This window comes from Chiloscyllium plagiosum, unplaced genomic scaffold (assembly GCF_037043375.1).
Source record: "Chiloscyllium plagiosum isolate Xiang-an unplaced genomic scaffold, Cpla_swu_hap1 HiC_scaffold_23, whole genome shotgun sequence".
Lineage (NCBI taxonomy): Eukaryota > Metazoa > Chordata > Chondrichthyes > Orectolobiformes > Hemiscylliidae > Chiloscyllium > Chiloscyllium plagiosum.
In genome coordinates this window covers 48,711,712-48,729,380 of record NW_028270161.1, presented here as the reverse complement: position 1 = coordinate 48,729,380, position 17,669 = coordinate 48,711,712, and the positions used below count along the sequence as shown (strand labels likewise).

At 41.5% G+C, this 17,669-nt stretch overlaps 1 protein-coding gene across 10 annotated transcripts in view; it reads left to right on the top strand.

Moving 5' to 3' along the window:
- The window catches only part of eps8a (EGFR pathway substrate 8a, signaling adaptor), a 137,054-nt gene that overhangs the window by 96,687 nt on the left and 22,698 nt on the right, over positions 1 to 17,669 (top strand). For 8 of the 10 annotated variants that reach the window (XM_087999648.1, XM_087999649.1, XM_043713536.2 and 5 more), the window contains 2 exons: positions 2,262 to 2,395; positions 17,022 to 17,133. In XM_087999648.1, the coding sequence (XP_087855774.1) occupies positions 2,262 to 2,395; positions 17,022 to 17,133 (246 nt within the window). The remainder of the gene's footprint in view (positions 1 to 2,261; positions 2,396 to 17,021; positions 17,134 to 17,669) is intronic. The other 2 variants (XM_087999650.1, XM_087999652.1) reach the window with 1 other exon arrangement.

Below are 17,669 nucleotides of genomic sequence, written 5' to 3'. Positions count from 1 at the left end.
TCACATCCTCTGGCAGCTCATTCCATACACGTACCACCCTCTGTGTGAAAAAGTTGCCCCTTAGGTCTCTTTTATATCTTTCCCCTCTCACCCTAAACCTATGCCCTCTAGTTCTGGACTCCCCAACCCCAGGGAAAAGACTTTGCCTATTTATGCCCGTCATAATTTTGTAAACCTCTATAAGGTCACCCCTCAGCCTCCGACGCTCCAGGGAAAACAGCCCCAGCCTGTTCAGCCTCTCCCTGAAGCTCAGATTCTCCAACCCTGACAACATCCTTGTAAATCTTTTCTGAACCCTTTCAAGTTTCACAACATCTTTCCGATAGGAAGGAGACCAGAATTGCAAGCAATATTCCAACAGTGGCAAAACCAATGTCCTGTAAAGCTGCAACATGACCTCCCAACTCCTGTACTCAATACTCTGACCAATAAAAGAAAGCATACCAAATGCCGCCTTCACTATCCTATCTACCTGCGACTCCACTTTCAAGGAGTTATGAACCTGCACTCTTTGTTCAGCAACACTCCCTAGGACCTTACCACCAATTCCTGCTCCCTCCAATTATGTACCTTTCACACAGGCAGGGAATGTGCACCAGAAGCCCGCCCACCCCAATTCCTTACCCTGGGACATGATCCAGCATCCATCTTCCTCCACTCCCACTGGACCTGATCTCTGCCACAATTCTCGCTAAATACGACGTCACTTACCTGCTGCCTTGCTATCTTTAAACCTATCCTCTGTGACCCTGGCACCCAAAGCTCATATCTTATTTTCTCACTGTTTGACATTAGCTGTTTGTGACTGCAGATGACTTTTGTGAAAAGGGGTATGGTTTGCCTTCATCTGACCATTCTGCCCTTGGAGAGAACTTTCAGAAATGAAACACAGCACTGTATTTCAGAAGGAGTCCTGATCGCGATCTCCTGTCAGAAATGTGGAGCGCTCTCCTTTTGTTTAAGGGACAGAGTGCCACTGCTTGGAAAATCATATGCAAGGTACACACTCCTATGTAAATCAGTCTGTTTGTTATTTGTGTAAACCTGATTGCAAACAGACTAAGTGCCAGAATATTTAAACAAACCTTTTAACTAAATTGGTGACAGAATAATAGTTTGTGTTGGTTTGCAGGAGTGAAATAGGTGGATTTGACAGGTATAGTGTAAAAGCTTTGGCTCAAAAGGCAATATTCTTCTGAAAGATTAAGTTCAAGATTGGTGTCCCAATCCAAAGAGTTGAAGTGTGAACTCATTCACTGTCAGTGACCAATATTTAGTCCTTAACTAGAAGAATATCCAGCTGTTTACCTCATGGATGCTTGCACATGTTGCCTTGTATTCTATGTGGCAATAATGACTACTCTTCAAAGGGATAGCTTTAGTTGTAAAGAACCTTTTTGGATGTTTTTAAAGTTTTGAAAAGCATGATGCACGAAGAAAATCTGATTAAGATATCTGTACTATTTCTGTACCAGTTGCTTGCTTAAAATCAATTCAGAATATAGTGGTCATTTCTATACTTTTGTAAACATTTGGAACACCATTGTTGAATGCAGTCGGGTTTATTCTGAATGCTACATCTTCCAGTAAATTTAAAAGAACTGAATGTATTTTGAACACTTATTACAAGAATTGGTGTAAATGTTGAAGTTATCAAATAAACCCCTTCATCTTGTCTCAGATTGAAGTGTTTTGAGATCACTCAGTGGAGATCTCTATAGGTCATCATTATTTTTGGAAATTAGGAACATGTGCATGTTGAATCAAACATAACCCAATAATGAACTGTAGTAAATGATACCTTAAAACTCTTGCTACAAGTCTATAGTATGTTGTGAATAAAACAAAGCATAAATAATAGGTCATTTGCTCTGGACATTTCCAAAATTGATAAAGTTAACCTTTATGATTTGAGGAAAATTCTACTGTTACCAGTAGGGGATGCTGTTGCATTTTGGTCTGTCTTGCGCCAAAAAATTGTTTTTGTTTGAAAAATGGAATAAATTAACTGCATGTTGAATTACTAAACCAGTATTACATTATTGAAGAATTGCTTCATTTTATCGTTCATAAATGATTGTCACCCAAGCCAAGAAGTCAATGTCTTCAATTCTGTTAAACAAGAGAAGGACCTCCTTTCAGTTTTTGGTTTTGCCATTTTATGCTGTTTTGGCAAACCGCTGTTTGATTTTTCAGCTTATCTACTACTATATAATGATTCAATACCTGATGCTCAGCTTTCATTGCTTTCTGTTTTGCAGCAAGCCATTTCACAGGACTGTCTTCCTGCTGACGGGTATGCATTCAGAAACTCAAATGACCAGAAACGATCTCTGCGGCAACAAGGAACAGCTGATTCTTCCTTTAAGAGAAATAGTAGCCGACATGTAGCTAGGTAACAGTTGATATAATATATGTATTGTGCTGTGGAGCGTTGTCTTGACTTTGTTTTTAAAGAGCTTTATATGCATGAGGATTTCCTGTCCTTATCCTTTTCCTTATAATTTCTTATGAATCCTTTAAACTGTTGTGATTAAAATCTATTATTCTTCTCAATACAGCACATAATTGGACTAAAGGTGATGCTATTACCAAACATGTTGCTATGTTAACCCGGAACATTTCTCTTTTAAAAAACACTAACTGCTTTAGTCATGTTACTCTGTGATATATTAAGTTTGTACTGTTAATGTTCAATATTTTCTTTTATACTAACACAGAGGAACCTTGGGAACCTTGATTATCAGAACGAGATGGGTGGGCACTATTTCGTTTGGTTAATTGATTTTTCAGTTAATTGATTCTATATCTGTCCTCTGGGGCTTGGAGTTTTCTGAACTTTGTTTTTTCCTCGCTCTGCCTGCCTTGCTCCCCCTCTCTGTCTCAGTGTTTGTTCCTGTGCAGAAACACACTGCTGTCTAAGGAAACTGCAGCATTGCTGAAGCAACCCCCCACCTCCCACCACTGCCCCTATCAGCTCAGTGGGGTTGACGCAGCAAGCACTTGTTATATTCACTCCCCCCTTCAGAAGACTAGGCAGCAGCACACTGAGCACGAGTCCCTGTCTGACTCCTTAACCCCACCCCCTCAGTCTGAACCCCCCAACCCTGCCCACCGTCTGATACCGCACCCCCAGGGCAGCTGGACTGGGCAACAGCAGGATACCTGCTGCTGCCTTTGGTGGGCACAAGTCTCAAAATGGTGTGCACGCAGCCATATGCATAACTTTTTACTGCAACGTTTTGACAGGTTCCATCTTTGGCTTGTACAGGACACTGTTGGAGAGATTATCTGGGGAAGGGGAATTTAGGGTACACTCCTGTGTAGAACTCAGTGTGGGCGCCAAGAGAGAAGGTGGTGGGGAGGGTGGGGGTCAGTTATTTGGGCACGGTGCCTGGGCTCCCATCCATGTCCAGGACTGTTCTTGGCAGCATTTCAGTAAGTCAAGTTCATTTTTAATCATTGTTAAAAAAAAAAGATGCGAACAGTGTTGGAAACACTTCTTTGATGTAATGTTTCTATCGGGACTTTGAAATCTCCTTAAGTAAATCCGAAATTCGGATAATCTAGGTTCCTCTGTACTGGATTTAGATGCCTACTCCTGCCTCTGTTTTTCTCTTAATGCTTGTGTTTAACATAACACTGCATTCAACCTGAATGGTCACCATCTTCAAAATGCTTTATGTCAGCATTCTATTCAAGGTCTGAAAGCAAACTTATTAACCAAAAAAGGCTGTTATGTGCTACTTCAATTTTGCTCTCTCCTGATTTATTAACGTTGCATTGCCATTGTAACCATATTACTTGGGTGTAGAGTGATTTTGGTTGGTACTGCTGCTGAAATTATAGTGTGAAAGCAGCCTAACATTGAAGTGGGAAGGAGGGAATCACATTCAGCTTTGTTTCTGAAGTAAACCTTAACTTCTGATTTACGTGACATGATTCGTTACATGGTACTTGGGTTTGGGAGCTCAGTTGGCTGGACAGCTGGTTTGCAATACAGATTGACACCAACAACACACAGAGTCATAGTCATAGAGATGTACAGCATGGAAACAGAGCCTTCGGTCCAACCTGTCCATGCCGACCAGATATCCCAACCCAATCTCGTCCCACCTACCAGCACCCAGCCCATATCCCTCCAAACCCTTCCTATTCATATACCCATCCAAATGCCTCTTAAATGTTGCAATTGTACCAGCCTCCACCACATCCTCTGGCAGCTCATTGCATACATGTTCCACCCTCTGCATGAAAAAGTTGCCCCTTAGGTCTCTTTCCTATCTTTCCCCTCTCACCCCTAAACCGAAGCCCACGAGTTCTGGACTCCCCAACCCCGGGGAAAAGGCTTTGTCTATTTATCCTATCCATGCCCCTTATAATTTTGTAAACCTCTATAAGGTCACCCCTCAGTCTCCGACGCTCCAGGGAAAACAGCCCCAACCTGTTCAGCCCCTCCCTGTAGCTCAGATCCTCCAAACCTGACAACATCCTTGTAAATCTTTTCTGAACCCTTTCAAGTTTCACAACATCTTTCCGATAGGAAGGAGACCAGAATTGCATGCAATATTCCAACAGTGGCCTAACCAATGTCCTGTAAAGCCGCAACATGACCTTCCAACTTCTGTACTCCATACTCTGACCAATAAAGGAAAGCATACCAAATGCCTCCTTCACTATCCTATCTACCTGCGACTCCACTTTTAAGGGGCTATGAACCTGCACTCCAAGGTCTCTTTGTTCAGCTACACTCCCTAGGACCTTACCATTAAGTGTATAAGTCCTGCTAAGATTTGCTTTCCCAAAATACAGCACTCGCATTTATCTGAATTAAACTCCGTCTGCCACTTCTCAGCCCATTGGCCTGCACTGGCTGAGGTTACTATAAAGGATTCTTCTCAACTTGTTTTGCAGTATAAATGTATCTCAAATTGCTGCTATGTTGGTGTAAAATGAAGATCAGTTGATGTAAATTAACAGGTTCATTAATATAATTTTAGTTGATGCCACCTTGGCATGTGCTCCTGAATTTCAAACTAAGCGATAATAAGTGTAAGTTTTTTAAAAAAAAAAGCTAAGGCAACCTGATAAATTGGAGAAAGGTAGACATTGTAGAAAGTGGTTAATTATTGTTGCCTGTACAAAAATTCTTTGATAGAAGCAAAGACATAGAATCATAGGGATGTACAGCAAGGAAACAGACCCTTCGGTCCACTTTGTCCATGCCAAACAGATATCCTAAGTTAACCTAGTCGCGTTTGCCAGCACTTGCCCCATATCCCTCCAAACTCTTCCTATTCATGTACCTGTCGAGAACCCTTTTAAATGTTGTAATTGTACCAAACTCTACCACTGCCTCTGGCAGCTCATTCCACACACGCACCATTCTTTGTGTGGAAAAACTGCTCCTTACGTCAGTTTTATTTCTTTCCCCTCTCACCTTAAACCTTGTGCCCTCCAGTTCTGGACACTCCAACCCCAGGGAAAAGACCTTGTCTATTTACCCTATCCATGCCCATCATGATTTTATAGACCTCTATCAGATCACCCCTCAGCTTCTGATGGTCCTGTGAAAACAGCCCTAGCCTATTCAGCCTCTCCGTGTAGTTCAAATCTGCTGATCTTGGCCATGTGCTTGTAAATTTTTTCTGAATCCTTTGAAGTTTAATAACATCATTCCTATAGGAGAACAAAATTGCGCACACTATTCTAAAAGTGGCCAAACCAATGTCCTGTACAGCTGCAACATGACCTCCCAACTCTTGTACTCAGTGCTCTGACCAATAAAGGAAAGCATACCAAATGCCGCCTTCACTATCCTACGAAGCTGCACTCCAAGGTCTCTTTGTTCAGCAACACTCCCCAGGACCTTATCAGTTGAGGGAACATTTTTGACTGAGCTGCTCAATTTTGAGAAGTGATCATGGTGTTTAGCATGTAATCAAAGCATTTGATTTGTAATAAGTGAATGGGCTACTAAATTCTAATAGTTGTTAGTTTTCAATCTGTGGTTATGAATGAAGTTGTACAATTCTTCAACATCCCTTGCAAATCAGTTCCCACATATGACTGCAGAGATGCCTCTGAATGCATGATACTATATGGTACTCAACTACTTAAACTGCAATGGAATACTTAACACTCTGGTATCAGGGAGATTTCAGGCTGTGTGCACATATCAGTCTGGAATATTGAAAAAATGGACCCAGCAATTTTAAAAAAAAATGCCTTGTATACTGCAACCTAACATGCAGAACTGTATATAGTTGCTCTGAAAGTAGAGTGGGTCACCTGTTTATTACACTGCTTGGAATACCAAAAGCTAAAATAATTTGGTAGGATTTTCTACTACCTCTTCCACACAACTTATTATCCTGGACACTAATTGGAATTCTTATTTAATCAGGCATTTGTTTTACAGAAAATAAGGATAGGCTGTCCAACTCAGTTTTGAATAGATGAAGATGCTGTGTTTCACACAATTAAATGCAATTATTTCCCGAGAAGCGAATAGTCAAATAACATTTTGTATTGACCACTTGACTAAGAGTATAATGTTTTAGTATAATGTAGCATCAGTCTACAGTGTACTCTTCAAACATTTGAATCTACATCCTCTTTCAGTTTAACTTTATTTCCTGAATTTTTAATTCCCTTATCATTAAATATCTGCTTAAGACCACCTCTTGGGCTTTTTAACCTAAAAAGCAGTGCTCAAATTTCATCTGTTTATCTGTTTTTTTTTCTAATAATTTGACTTAAGGGATCAGCTTTGAGACTATTCTGTGTGGCTTCCAGTACTTGAACCGTAGTATGGTGCAGCATAGACATGATCATTCAATCCGTTGTGGCTGTGATGACTCTTGGTAGAACTACTCCATTAATCCCATCTCCCTGCTTTTTTTTTCCTCATTTGTCCTGTTAGGGATTTTCCCTTAACTGTTTATCCATTTTCTACTTGAAGACTAAATACAATTGCATTTGGTTCCAGTGCCTTTTTAGGCAGTGCATTTTTTGATTTTTAAGACTAACCCCCATTTTTAAAAGAAAGAAGTCAAATCACTCTGTGGTTCTTTTTCATGTCTTCTGTTTATCAGCAGAACTATTACCAGAAATAGATCCTCTGTGTTCTATCAATAAACTTCATGATTTTGAGCATTCTATTAAATCTGTTTTCTCTGTCCACAGAAGAACAGCTCCAATTCCATAGTCTCTGAATAGCTGAAATCTCCTAAACCTTAGCATTATTCTGGCAAATTTATTTTGCATCCTTCATGTCCAGCTGCGTTTAAGCCAACTAAAACTGTGATGAGATCGTGAATTTGTATGTTTTTTTTGGGTCCGGAGCAAGCCAACAACCTATCACTAGTAACGTTTATGAAACTGACAATACCAAGAGTTGCTAACTTTCAACATCTAATTCTATCAAGCAATAGGGCTGGACCTTACTGCAACATTTTCAGTCAGTCACTTGGGACAGTTTGGGGGAGTTCATGGAAGAGAAGTTTAACCGTTTATTGTTAGTTGGTGAAGGAGAAAGATGAGAATAGAAGGAAATACAGAATTTGACTGTGCTCATAAAGGCTGTTAAACTGCGTGAGCATTATCTAGTGAGAGCTTAGGGATGTCCGAAGGCATTTGAGTAGCTCTTTCCATTAAGGATGTTTATGTCCTCTGAAGTCTTGTGCCGTTGGTAATTCAGAACAACTGTGTAGGGGTTCAAAAGCCCACAGCTCAGCTTTTGAGTACAGTGGCGATTGCTAAGGATTTTCAAGGTCAGATTGGTCACTGGGGGCACCATTGTATGCATCGTCCTATTCTAAAATCAACCACTAACCATGGCTCTGTTGCCTGACCCTTAAACAAAATTTCCTCAATGTTTCCACTGTCGGGGGCATCGGAACAGAGGGGTGTTGCAATGGGAGGACGTTATATGGCGGTGGAGAAAGTGAGGTCTGCAGATGCTGGAGATCAAAGTTGAAACTTTATTGCTGGAACAGCACAGCAGGTTAGGCAGCATCCAGGGAACAGGAGATTCGACGTTTCGGGCACAGGCCCTTCTTCAGGAATGGTAATTCCTGAAGAAGGGCCGTTATATGGCGGTATCTGGTTTGGCCAAGTATGGAATGGAGAATTTAATGGTGAGGATCGTCATTTTGGTTTCAGAATGAGTCAGCAGGGAGTTAAGATGCTGGGGCTTAATTGGGTGTTCAGAGATGTCAGTTTTGCAGATATTCAGGAGTTGGAGTGGGAACCTTTTTTAATTTATTGTGTAAACTCTTTTGGGAAATCAGTCAGAATTATTTTGTCTGATTCTAAATCAGACCTTGAAGCTTGATTGGAGGCTACAGAGAGTGGGGAAATCATTTGTCAGAAGTTCAAATTACCCAGGCTTTTTCTGTAGAGTTAGTCTCCCCCCTCTGAGGTGACCTGACACACATCTGGGTTGAATGTTGATCTCCAACGATATGGAGAATTTGAAAGGAGAATGTATGGAACCAAATGCTGAGATGCAACAATGTTACCAACTGAACAATGTGATTGTGCCATAAATTGCAAGCCTTCGAGGTAATTTTATCTGTTGATTAAAACCTGGCAATGTTGATACTTTCAAATAGTCATGACTCCAGCAAACTAAGAGTTGGTGTAGTTAACAAAATTCTAGAAAGCAAAACAACAGCCTGGGTTCTTAATTTAGATTATGTTGAATGAAAGCACTACAAAGTCTGCAAATCTAATTTTGTGGGTCAAAGACCCCATTGACAATTGCTATGGAGACTCATTGAGAACTGTCCAATGATGAGGTATCAGAGGATCACTCCCATATATGAAACATCCAATAGCCCTTTCAAAATAAGCAAGGGAGAAAAGTAAAAATAGATTGGAGGAGAAATCTGATACAGTAAAATTATTAGGAAAAATTATGAATGACTTATACAAGATAGAATCTCGAATGTTTTGTATTTGAAATAAGTTCTTGCTGAAGATGTGTCAATTATCTTAGCAAATACATGAACTTTTTTAAAGAGGCTACTTTTCTTAGCAAGCTAATAATGTTATGTTTTGCTAAGCTTTATATTGAACATTGAGAGGTTTGGCCAGTTCACCTCACTCTCCAAACATTTCCTTGCACTTAGATTTGAAAAGATGCATGAAACAAAGGTTTTCCTGGTGGTTTGTGATTTTTTTTTATTGCAAAAAATATTTTATTCACAAAAATTATCTGCTAGTACACACACCAATTCTAAATCACATCTGTGTACAGTCTTTTCAGCAAAAAAAAACAAAATTCAATGGAATTTTGACACTTAGAGCTTTTTGTTTCCATAAGCTAAGGTCTTTTGTAATGAAGACAAATGCTAACTGGGCAGGTTCAATTCCTACACCAGCTAAGGTCACCATGAACATCCCACCTCAACCTCGCCCCTCACCTGAGACATGGTGACCTCCAGTTAAACTCCCTATCAGTTGTGTCTCTATTGAGAGCAGCCCAATGTGTTCCTCTGAGACTATGGTGACTTTACCTATTCAACAGTAAACAAACCACTTGGCAATCTTAAAAAAAATCCTTAATTTGCTAATGTGTCAGTAAATTTTCAAGCCATTCCTAAAGTGTCAGAATTGAAGGTTATTTCAGTGGTCCTCAGACACCCAGCACATCAGGATGTTCTTCCTCTCACAAAAAGTGAAAATGTTTAAAAAGCTTTTTCCCATGTACATCAAAAGGAGGTAAATTCAGAAAACCTAGGTGCAAAGAGACCGGGTCCACCTTGACCGGTCCCCCAGACCATGCATATTGGAGCACTGTGACAGGACCACAGACAATGAGTGAGGGTACCCATGTTTATTTTACATTTGGAGCATAATGTGGATGCTCCTTGCTTAAATTTCACAAGATGGTCTGGGACCAGATGAGCCCTATGAAGAATCTTTAACTGTATGGCATGTATCCTATTAGATTGCGAAATCCTCTCTCAAATGCCCTCCCATGTTTCCGAAATGATATCAACTCCTAACTCTCTCCCAGACCTCGCGCAGACTCTGTCACCAGAGGAACCTCCCCTAAACAAATGATAGAGAGTACTCACTGAAAGAGCACCTTTCCTATATCAGATCTCTAACACTTAGTCAAGATCGTGGACTCCTTTTGGATAAAGTCGCTAATCTGAAAGAAATCAAAGAGGTCCCTACTTGACAATCCATATTTCCAAGTTATTTGATCAACATTTCACCCTCCAACAGATCACCCACACAAGAGGTTCCCCCATCTGCCCCAAGTTTAAACCTGGGATCCATTGCCCCTGACCAGAAACCCAGCATGTCAACTAAGGAGTAAGACAAGATGTTTTAGACATATTACCCTCCATCTGCGTGATTGCCCTCCATGCTTTGACCATGTTAGTAACTATTGAATTCTGGCTATGTTCTGCAACTGTCCTCATTATGGCTAAAAAAAAAAACACAGGCTAATAAGAGGACACCATCTGGGAGGCCTGACTGTCCAACCATGTTGATGTAGAGTTCCCACAGGCCCAGTCACTTAGAAAAGACAGGAGGGAGCTCAGTTGATATCTTCTAATGGCCAGGAGGTCCACTCCCCCCCCCCCCCCCCCCCCACCCGCAAATCCCTGGGGCAGCTGCAGTTTTGTAGGTTTAATAAGGGGCTGTTTATGATGCCGAATAAAAGAACTAAACCACCCTTTGAATTTCCAAAATGTTTGCCTCGGAAAGAGCAAAGGGAGCATCTGCAATGGGTGCAACAAGCAAGGAAGAGCATTTTGATACAAGCAACTTGACCCAACCATAATATTGGAACCCCCCCCCCCCCCCATCTTTGAAGGTCTGGTTTAATCTTGTCAAACAAATGAACAAAATTAGCCTGAATAACTGATCATAGCTAGGGGTAACAGAGACCCAAGTAAAGAAAACCACCCTGTGCTCACTTAAAGGGGAACCTACCTTCCACATCAGGTGTTCCCCTAAGACACCCCCATAGGCAGAGGCTCTGACTTAGAAAAATTGATCTTGTAACCTGAGAGCAACCAAATGAATTAATACAACGTATCAAACAGGGCATTGAGACGGCTGGGTTTGAAAGAAAAACAAGAACGTGGTACGCATGTAGGGTAATCTTATGCACGTTTGACCCCACCTTTGGAGCAGCTATATTAGGGTCCCTGCGAATGGCCTCCGCCAACAGCAGTCACCAACGTGAAAAGTAATGGTGAAAGAGGACAGCTTTACTGACCGCCCCTTCCTGTGTTAAAATTGTCTGACCATATTCCATTTGTGAGAATTGCTGCCAGAGGATCACCGTAAAGGATCCTTACCCATTGAGTGAATACTTCACCCAGGCCAAACCACTCCAGCATTTAAGAGATACGATTCTCCTGCGCCTTTGATGCTGCCTGACCTGCTGTGCTTTTCCCGCACCCCACACTTGACTCTAAAAGATCCACGGCCATTCCACCTGATGGATGCGGAGAAGGCATTTCAAAGACACAATGAACCCTTGAACTGATTGTTGCTGGCACCCTTGAATCATGTTAAACAACCTCCTAACATTATTAGAGGATCTGCGACACTTTATAAAGCCAGTCTGATCATCTTCAACAATAGAGGGCAAAACCCCTTTCAACCTCAATGCCCCACCATCAAGCACTCGGCTAGCTCATTACCAAGTACAGGATCCAGTGCGGCCTCCCCTCTTGTTGGCCCTTCGACATACTGTGTCAGGAAACCCCCCTGCACTTGTTGGACAAGAACTGATCCATCCAACAGACTAGAATTGTAGCATTTCCAGTCAATATTTGGGATGTCTAGGATGGGGGGAGGCGGTCACAGCTATATGAATAGTTATACATGTCTAGCATTGTTCTTGATAGTATGTTCACAAATTCTTTATAAAGCTCACTGGGAAGACCATCAGGGCCAGGCGTCTTTGCACTTTGAAGTTACCTCCACTGTCTCCTGTATCTCTTGTGCTGTTAATGAAGTACTAAGGAGAGATGCCTGCTCAGCAGACACCCCCAGAAGATCCAAGTTCTTAAAAAATCTCCATTGTATCCCATCTGTTCTCAATATTCAGACTGATGCAATTCAGAATAGAACCTCAGAAATGGCGCGTTGATTTTTTTAGCTTTAGAAGTGTGTGTCCCATTCCCTTTCCTCATAGAAGCAATAGATTGGGATGCATTCTTCTTCCTAAACGCAGATGCCAAGTATTTGCGTGGCCTGTCACCATGTTCAAAAAAACCTTTGCTTCACAAAGGAAAGTTTCTTTCTGGCTGTGTGTGTAAGCAGGGAGTTTAAGGCAGATCAAAGGGTTGATCTCAGTTGCCTTCAGTCGTGCCTTGTGGACACGCTGCTGCTTTCCCTTCTGTCGCTTCTGACTGGCTGAGGATGAGATAATTACCCCTTGCGCATACCCTTAGCAAGTCTGTTTGAGGACATGGCTGAAGAGCTTCAGGGCAGAGGAGATGACCTGGGGGGGTGCAGTGAGAGAGGGACTCACTGAGATCCTTGTAGGAGGAGAGCTTCTTCAAGGAAGGCATCCTTGCAAGAGAATTCACAGTAGGTTAAAATCAACTAGGAGAAGTGTGGATTGCAGATGCTGGAGATCAGAGCTTAAAAATGTGTTGCTGGAAAAGCGCAGCAGGTCAGGCAGCATCCAAGGAGCAGGAGAATCGACATTTCGGGCATAAGCCCTTCAGGAAGAAGATCCAAGAAGAAGAGCTTATGCCCGAAATGTCGATTCTCCTGCTTGGATGCTGCCTGACCTGCTGCGCTTTTCCAGTAACACACATTTTTAAGCTCTGATCTCCAGCATCTGCAGTCCTCACTTTCTCCATACCCTTAGCAGTCTCCCAAAGAATGGAGGGCTTACTAGCTGTCCCTGAGTTGGCCAAAAATGTTTCAAATTCCCTAGAAAAATACTCAACAAACTTGCTGTCGTTGAGGATGAAGGGATCCATTCGCCAGTACCAAGAGCTCGTTTGCATTGCCCTTATTCTCAACCATGAAGTATAACTGCTGCCTGATCAGAGGTGGCAGTATTCCCAATTGAACAGGATACCACCCAATCCAGAAGAACCGTGGGAGTTAGTGCCATAGGATTGATATTATCCTAACTAGGATTGGAAAAGAACGTGAAGTCCCTGCCCGTAGGGTGGAGATGTCTCCAAACGTCTACCAACCCCAGTTCCACGCATAAATCACCCAACTGTTTAGATTGTGGAGAAAGTTTTGGGGGGGTGCCTTTGGGCATTCTATCCAGCACCGGATCCATAAAGCAATTCAAGTCCCCCCTCCAATGATATGTCGTGATGCAAAGGCCATCAGCTTAGTGCATTAGTCAAAAATTTAAGGGGTTGGACCGGAGGACAATAGACATTCAAAATACCATATTCCCTCCCATGTATTAGGGCCTTGAGGATACTAAACAGACCATATTTATCTTTAACATATCCATTAAATTAAATGGAAGATTCTTCCAGATGCGTATGGCCATCCCTCCATGCCTTAGTGTGAAAGGGTGAGAAAAACACCAGATCAATCCCGCCCTGCTGTAACTTCAGGTGTTCCTTGTCATTAAGGTGAGTCTCCTGCAGCACGGCGGTATCCACCATCTCCGTTTTAAGGCTTGACAAGATCTTTTCCCTTTTAACTATTGTGTGGATCCATCGAATATTCCAGGTGCCCCGTTTAAACATAGAACATAGAAGAATACAGCGCAGTACAGGCCCTTTGGCCCTCGATGTTGCGCCGATCCAAGCCCACCTAACCTATACTAACCCACTATCCTCCATATACCTATCCAATGCCCGCTTAAATGCCCATAAAGAGGGAGAGTCCACCACTGCTGCTGGCAGGGCATTCCATGAACTAAGAATACTGCTAACCATGATCGTTTGCAACCACCTTTGATCTGCCGCGAGAAAGAATTCGACTTGCGGCACGCTGGGCATATTCAAAAGAGGACTCCTGGATTCTATTTATGAAAAACCAAAACACTAAACAAAGTACAAAACACAAAAGGCACTTAACGGGGGTTTCATTTCCCCTGCCCATAGAGGGTACTTACACCTCCTACTCACATCTCCACTCCCCTTTCCAGCTCGATCCGCACCCCGGACCCAAGCAATAGAAGGAAACAGACAAAATAATGAACACTCTGCCCACCCCAACTATATATCAATACCAATCCTAATCGGAAGAAAAAACACACCAATAGCAGCTTCTTTAAGAAAAGGGTATCATTAAAAAAAACATAGCAAGAGGAAAATAACCCAAACATTATTGTCCATGATATAAATCCATCCAAATTATTTTAGTGTCCAAGAAATTTTTTGCCTGTTCTGCATAGTCTCCTCGTGAGTAATACGAAGCATCGTTGGGTATCTCATCGAATATTGAATACCAAGGTCCCTTAATTTTCTCGTTCTCATCAAATTATTTCCTTTTATGGATCACCGCCACAGAAAAGACCTGGAAAAACATTTAGTTCCTGATAAGTCGAGGTCTGTGGATCTTTTCCCATTCATCTAGAAGATTCCAGGGCACTCTGCTTGTCTCTGTAGGTTTGAAATCGTACCAGGACCGGGTGGGGACTCCGATCCACACCGGATCTGTACACCACAACCTGGTGAGCTCTGTCAACCTTCATCCGGTCTGTCTTGGCATCCCAGTCAAGAAACTGTGGCAGCCAGTCTTCCAAAACTCTTGCTAGCTGCCCACCTTCCACTCCCTCCAGCAGCCCAACGACCCAGATATTTTTCTCCTACCTAGATTTTTCTAGATCATCAACCTGATCTGTCAAGGCCTGGACCTGTTTTTCGAGGGCCTGGATCCGCCCCACCAAGGTCTCTACCTCTGTCTCCAACACAGTGGGCCGCCGCTCGACCCCTTCAACTTACTTCCTGAGCCCTTCTGACTCCTTCTCATGCTTTTGTCGCATGATTGAAATCGGCTCCAGCTGAGTATGTTTGTCTTCCATCAACTGCTTGATCATCCCTCTGATTATCACAAGTTCTTCAGCAAAATTCTGTTGCGCAGGTACCTCTTTCTTGGCTACCAAGGGAGCTGTATCCGCAGTTGCAGGCATGCCTGATGCCTTCGAGTGTCCTGTGTGTTGGGGCTTGGCTGTATGCTTTCCTTTCATCATCCTTGCTTGCTCAAAAAGAATTTACAGTAGAACTTAGACTATCCAAATTTCGGACCATCCGAACAACATCTGCAGGCCCTGCAAAAACTGCACCAGTCATCCCAGCATTCGGTTATCAGTTAAACGGCATTGAGGCGAATCGCCAGATAATCAAGACACATTCGGACAGCTGGCACTTAGGGGTTACTGCTTGTTTCCGACCACCCGCACTCTTCCCCCATCTCACTCGGACAATCGAGGCTCCGCTGCAAGTGGGTTTAAATGGTTTCACAATCGTTTAACATCAGTTTTCTCCGAAAAAGGTAAGGTGGAGGTGTAAAAATATCACTGCTGCTGGGTTGGGTGTACAGAGCTCAGCAAGGCAGATCTACTCTGAATGCTGTCATCTTTGATCCCCTGCTCCATGTTCTTGATCTGCAAGGCACACATCACAAAGCCTTTCAAACAGGTAGTCTTTTCTAACTGCAAACCAAACTCGTTATTCTGACTTGTGGAGTGCTCTGTTTGCACATGGATCGGGTATATAAATCAGAGACCTTGATTACAGGATATACAGAAATGAACTATGGCCAATACTGCTTGAGATTTACTTAAATCAGTGTTTTAAGATGAAGCATAGTGATGTTCATAAACAATGTAGTTGAGGTATTTTGTTTCATTAATAAAGGCTTTAATGGAATTGTCATTCACACGCATGTAATTTTGAGGCATGTAATACCTTACAGCTTGGCACACACTGCAATTAACTTCTGATATGGACCTTTAGGAGCTTAGCAATTTACATTCTCAGATCCTTTAGCTCTCTCTGATAATAGCTTGCTTTGTATTTTTGGCATATGCTTGAACTTCTAATTACCTGCTCCATTTTCTAACATGAGCAACTACTCTCTGCTGCTGCTTAAGAATCTCTTGCTGGTGCTGTCTCTTTTTTGAACAAAGTCAACACTGCTTTCCATAGTACTTGTAACTTGGCAGATATGCATTTAACAAACCAAAGCTTGAATTTAACTGGAAAAATTTGGAATTTTGTATTGGCTTGAATGTTCATAAATCTCTTTGGCAAGCTAAATGTTAGATCAGTAATGTTGAATTTCTGTTGCAGAGATGGTACTTCAGTTATTTTCTTGTTTTCCATTGAGTTTTTTGAAAGCTTAATTGTTTAGCTGCAAATTTCAATTTAATGCCTACAGCATTGAATTGACCTTTGAAGTGTGCTGCAGAGTCTTCCACAGAAGCATTTCACAGCACCTCAAATATTTACTTGTCAGGTGTAGGTTGTTACACAGCTGCAGATTGAGATCTTTTTCTATTTGCCATGTTTGTCCATTCCAAATTAATCTCATTAGATTTAAAAATGCTTGAATAATTTAGTGTTTATATCTGGTTTTATTGGTGGTGAAATAGCTTTGACACCTTGCAAAGTAAGTCCTATTGCTGACACATGCATGGAAATCAATCTGTGGCTTCCATTGCAATCAAACTCAACATAAGTGAAGGTCACGTTCAGTAATGTATTTAGGGTGAATGTTGTAAAGAAATGATTGCTTCTGAGAATAGGACTTACTCCATTGAGAGTTCAGAATGTTTTTTTAAAAAAAAGTTGAGTCCACAACCGGGATAGATTGTACAAGTTGTGCAACAGATGAGCTTGATGGCTCAACAACTGGTCTTTAGTCATTTTAACTTAGCCCAAATTAAAATATGGGCTCTCATTTTAATATATCAAGGATGCAGTAGATTTAGTTTGTCTTGTCTTACATTAATGTTTAATATTATATTGCTTATGACAATTTTGCATTGTTATTTTGGTTTAAATCAAGTTCTGCAAGTTATGATATTTTTAATTTAATTTTAAAAGAAATTATCAAAGTCATGTTAAAGTGGAACCTAAGAAATTTGCCAAATCAAAGTATGATTTTGTCGCAAGAAACAACAATGAACTCTCTGTAATGAAAGATGATCTGCTAGAGGTAAGACTAATCCTGTATGCTTGTTTTGTTTGTTGTTGGATTTTGTTAATGTGAACATTTCATAATCATATTTACGCACACCTTAGGTGTGGACAATGTCATTTGTACTCTTGTATTGGGATATATTTTTCACTTAAGGCAATACATTTGAAAATGGTTCCTATAAGAATTAGTAGCACAGAGATAGATTTCCTTGGCGTGACTTTGTTTTCATTCTTTCCCATAAATTTAACTCTTCAGCCTTAAATGAAAGAAACCCATTTTGTAGTTTGTTACATAGAGCTAAAAAGTTGCATGAGTAAGAACATCAAGTGCTTGTGAAACTCAGCAGGTCTGGCTGGCATGATCGGAGGAGAGAAAAATGTTTAAAATTTCAGTTGCTGTGTGATTCTTATCTCCACAGATGCTGCCAGATCAGCTGAGTTTCTCATTGCTTTTTGTTTTCATTTTCAGGTTTCCTGCTCTGCAGTATTTTTCTTATTATTTTAAAAGTTGCAAATATAGCTCCACAGTTCATTGAGGCATACTTCATATCC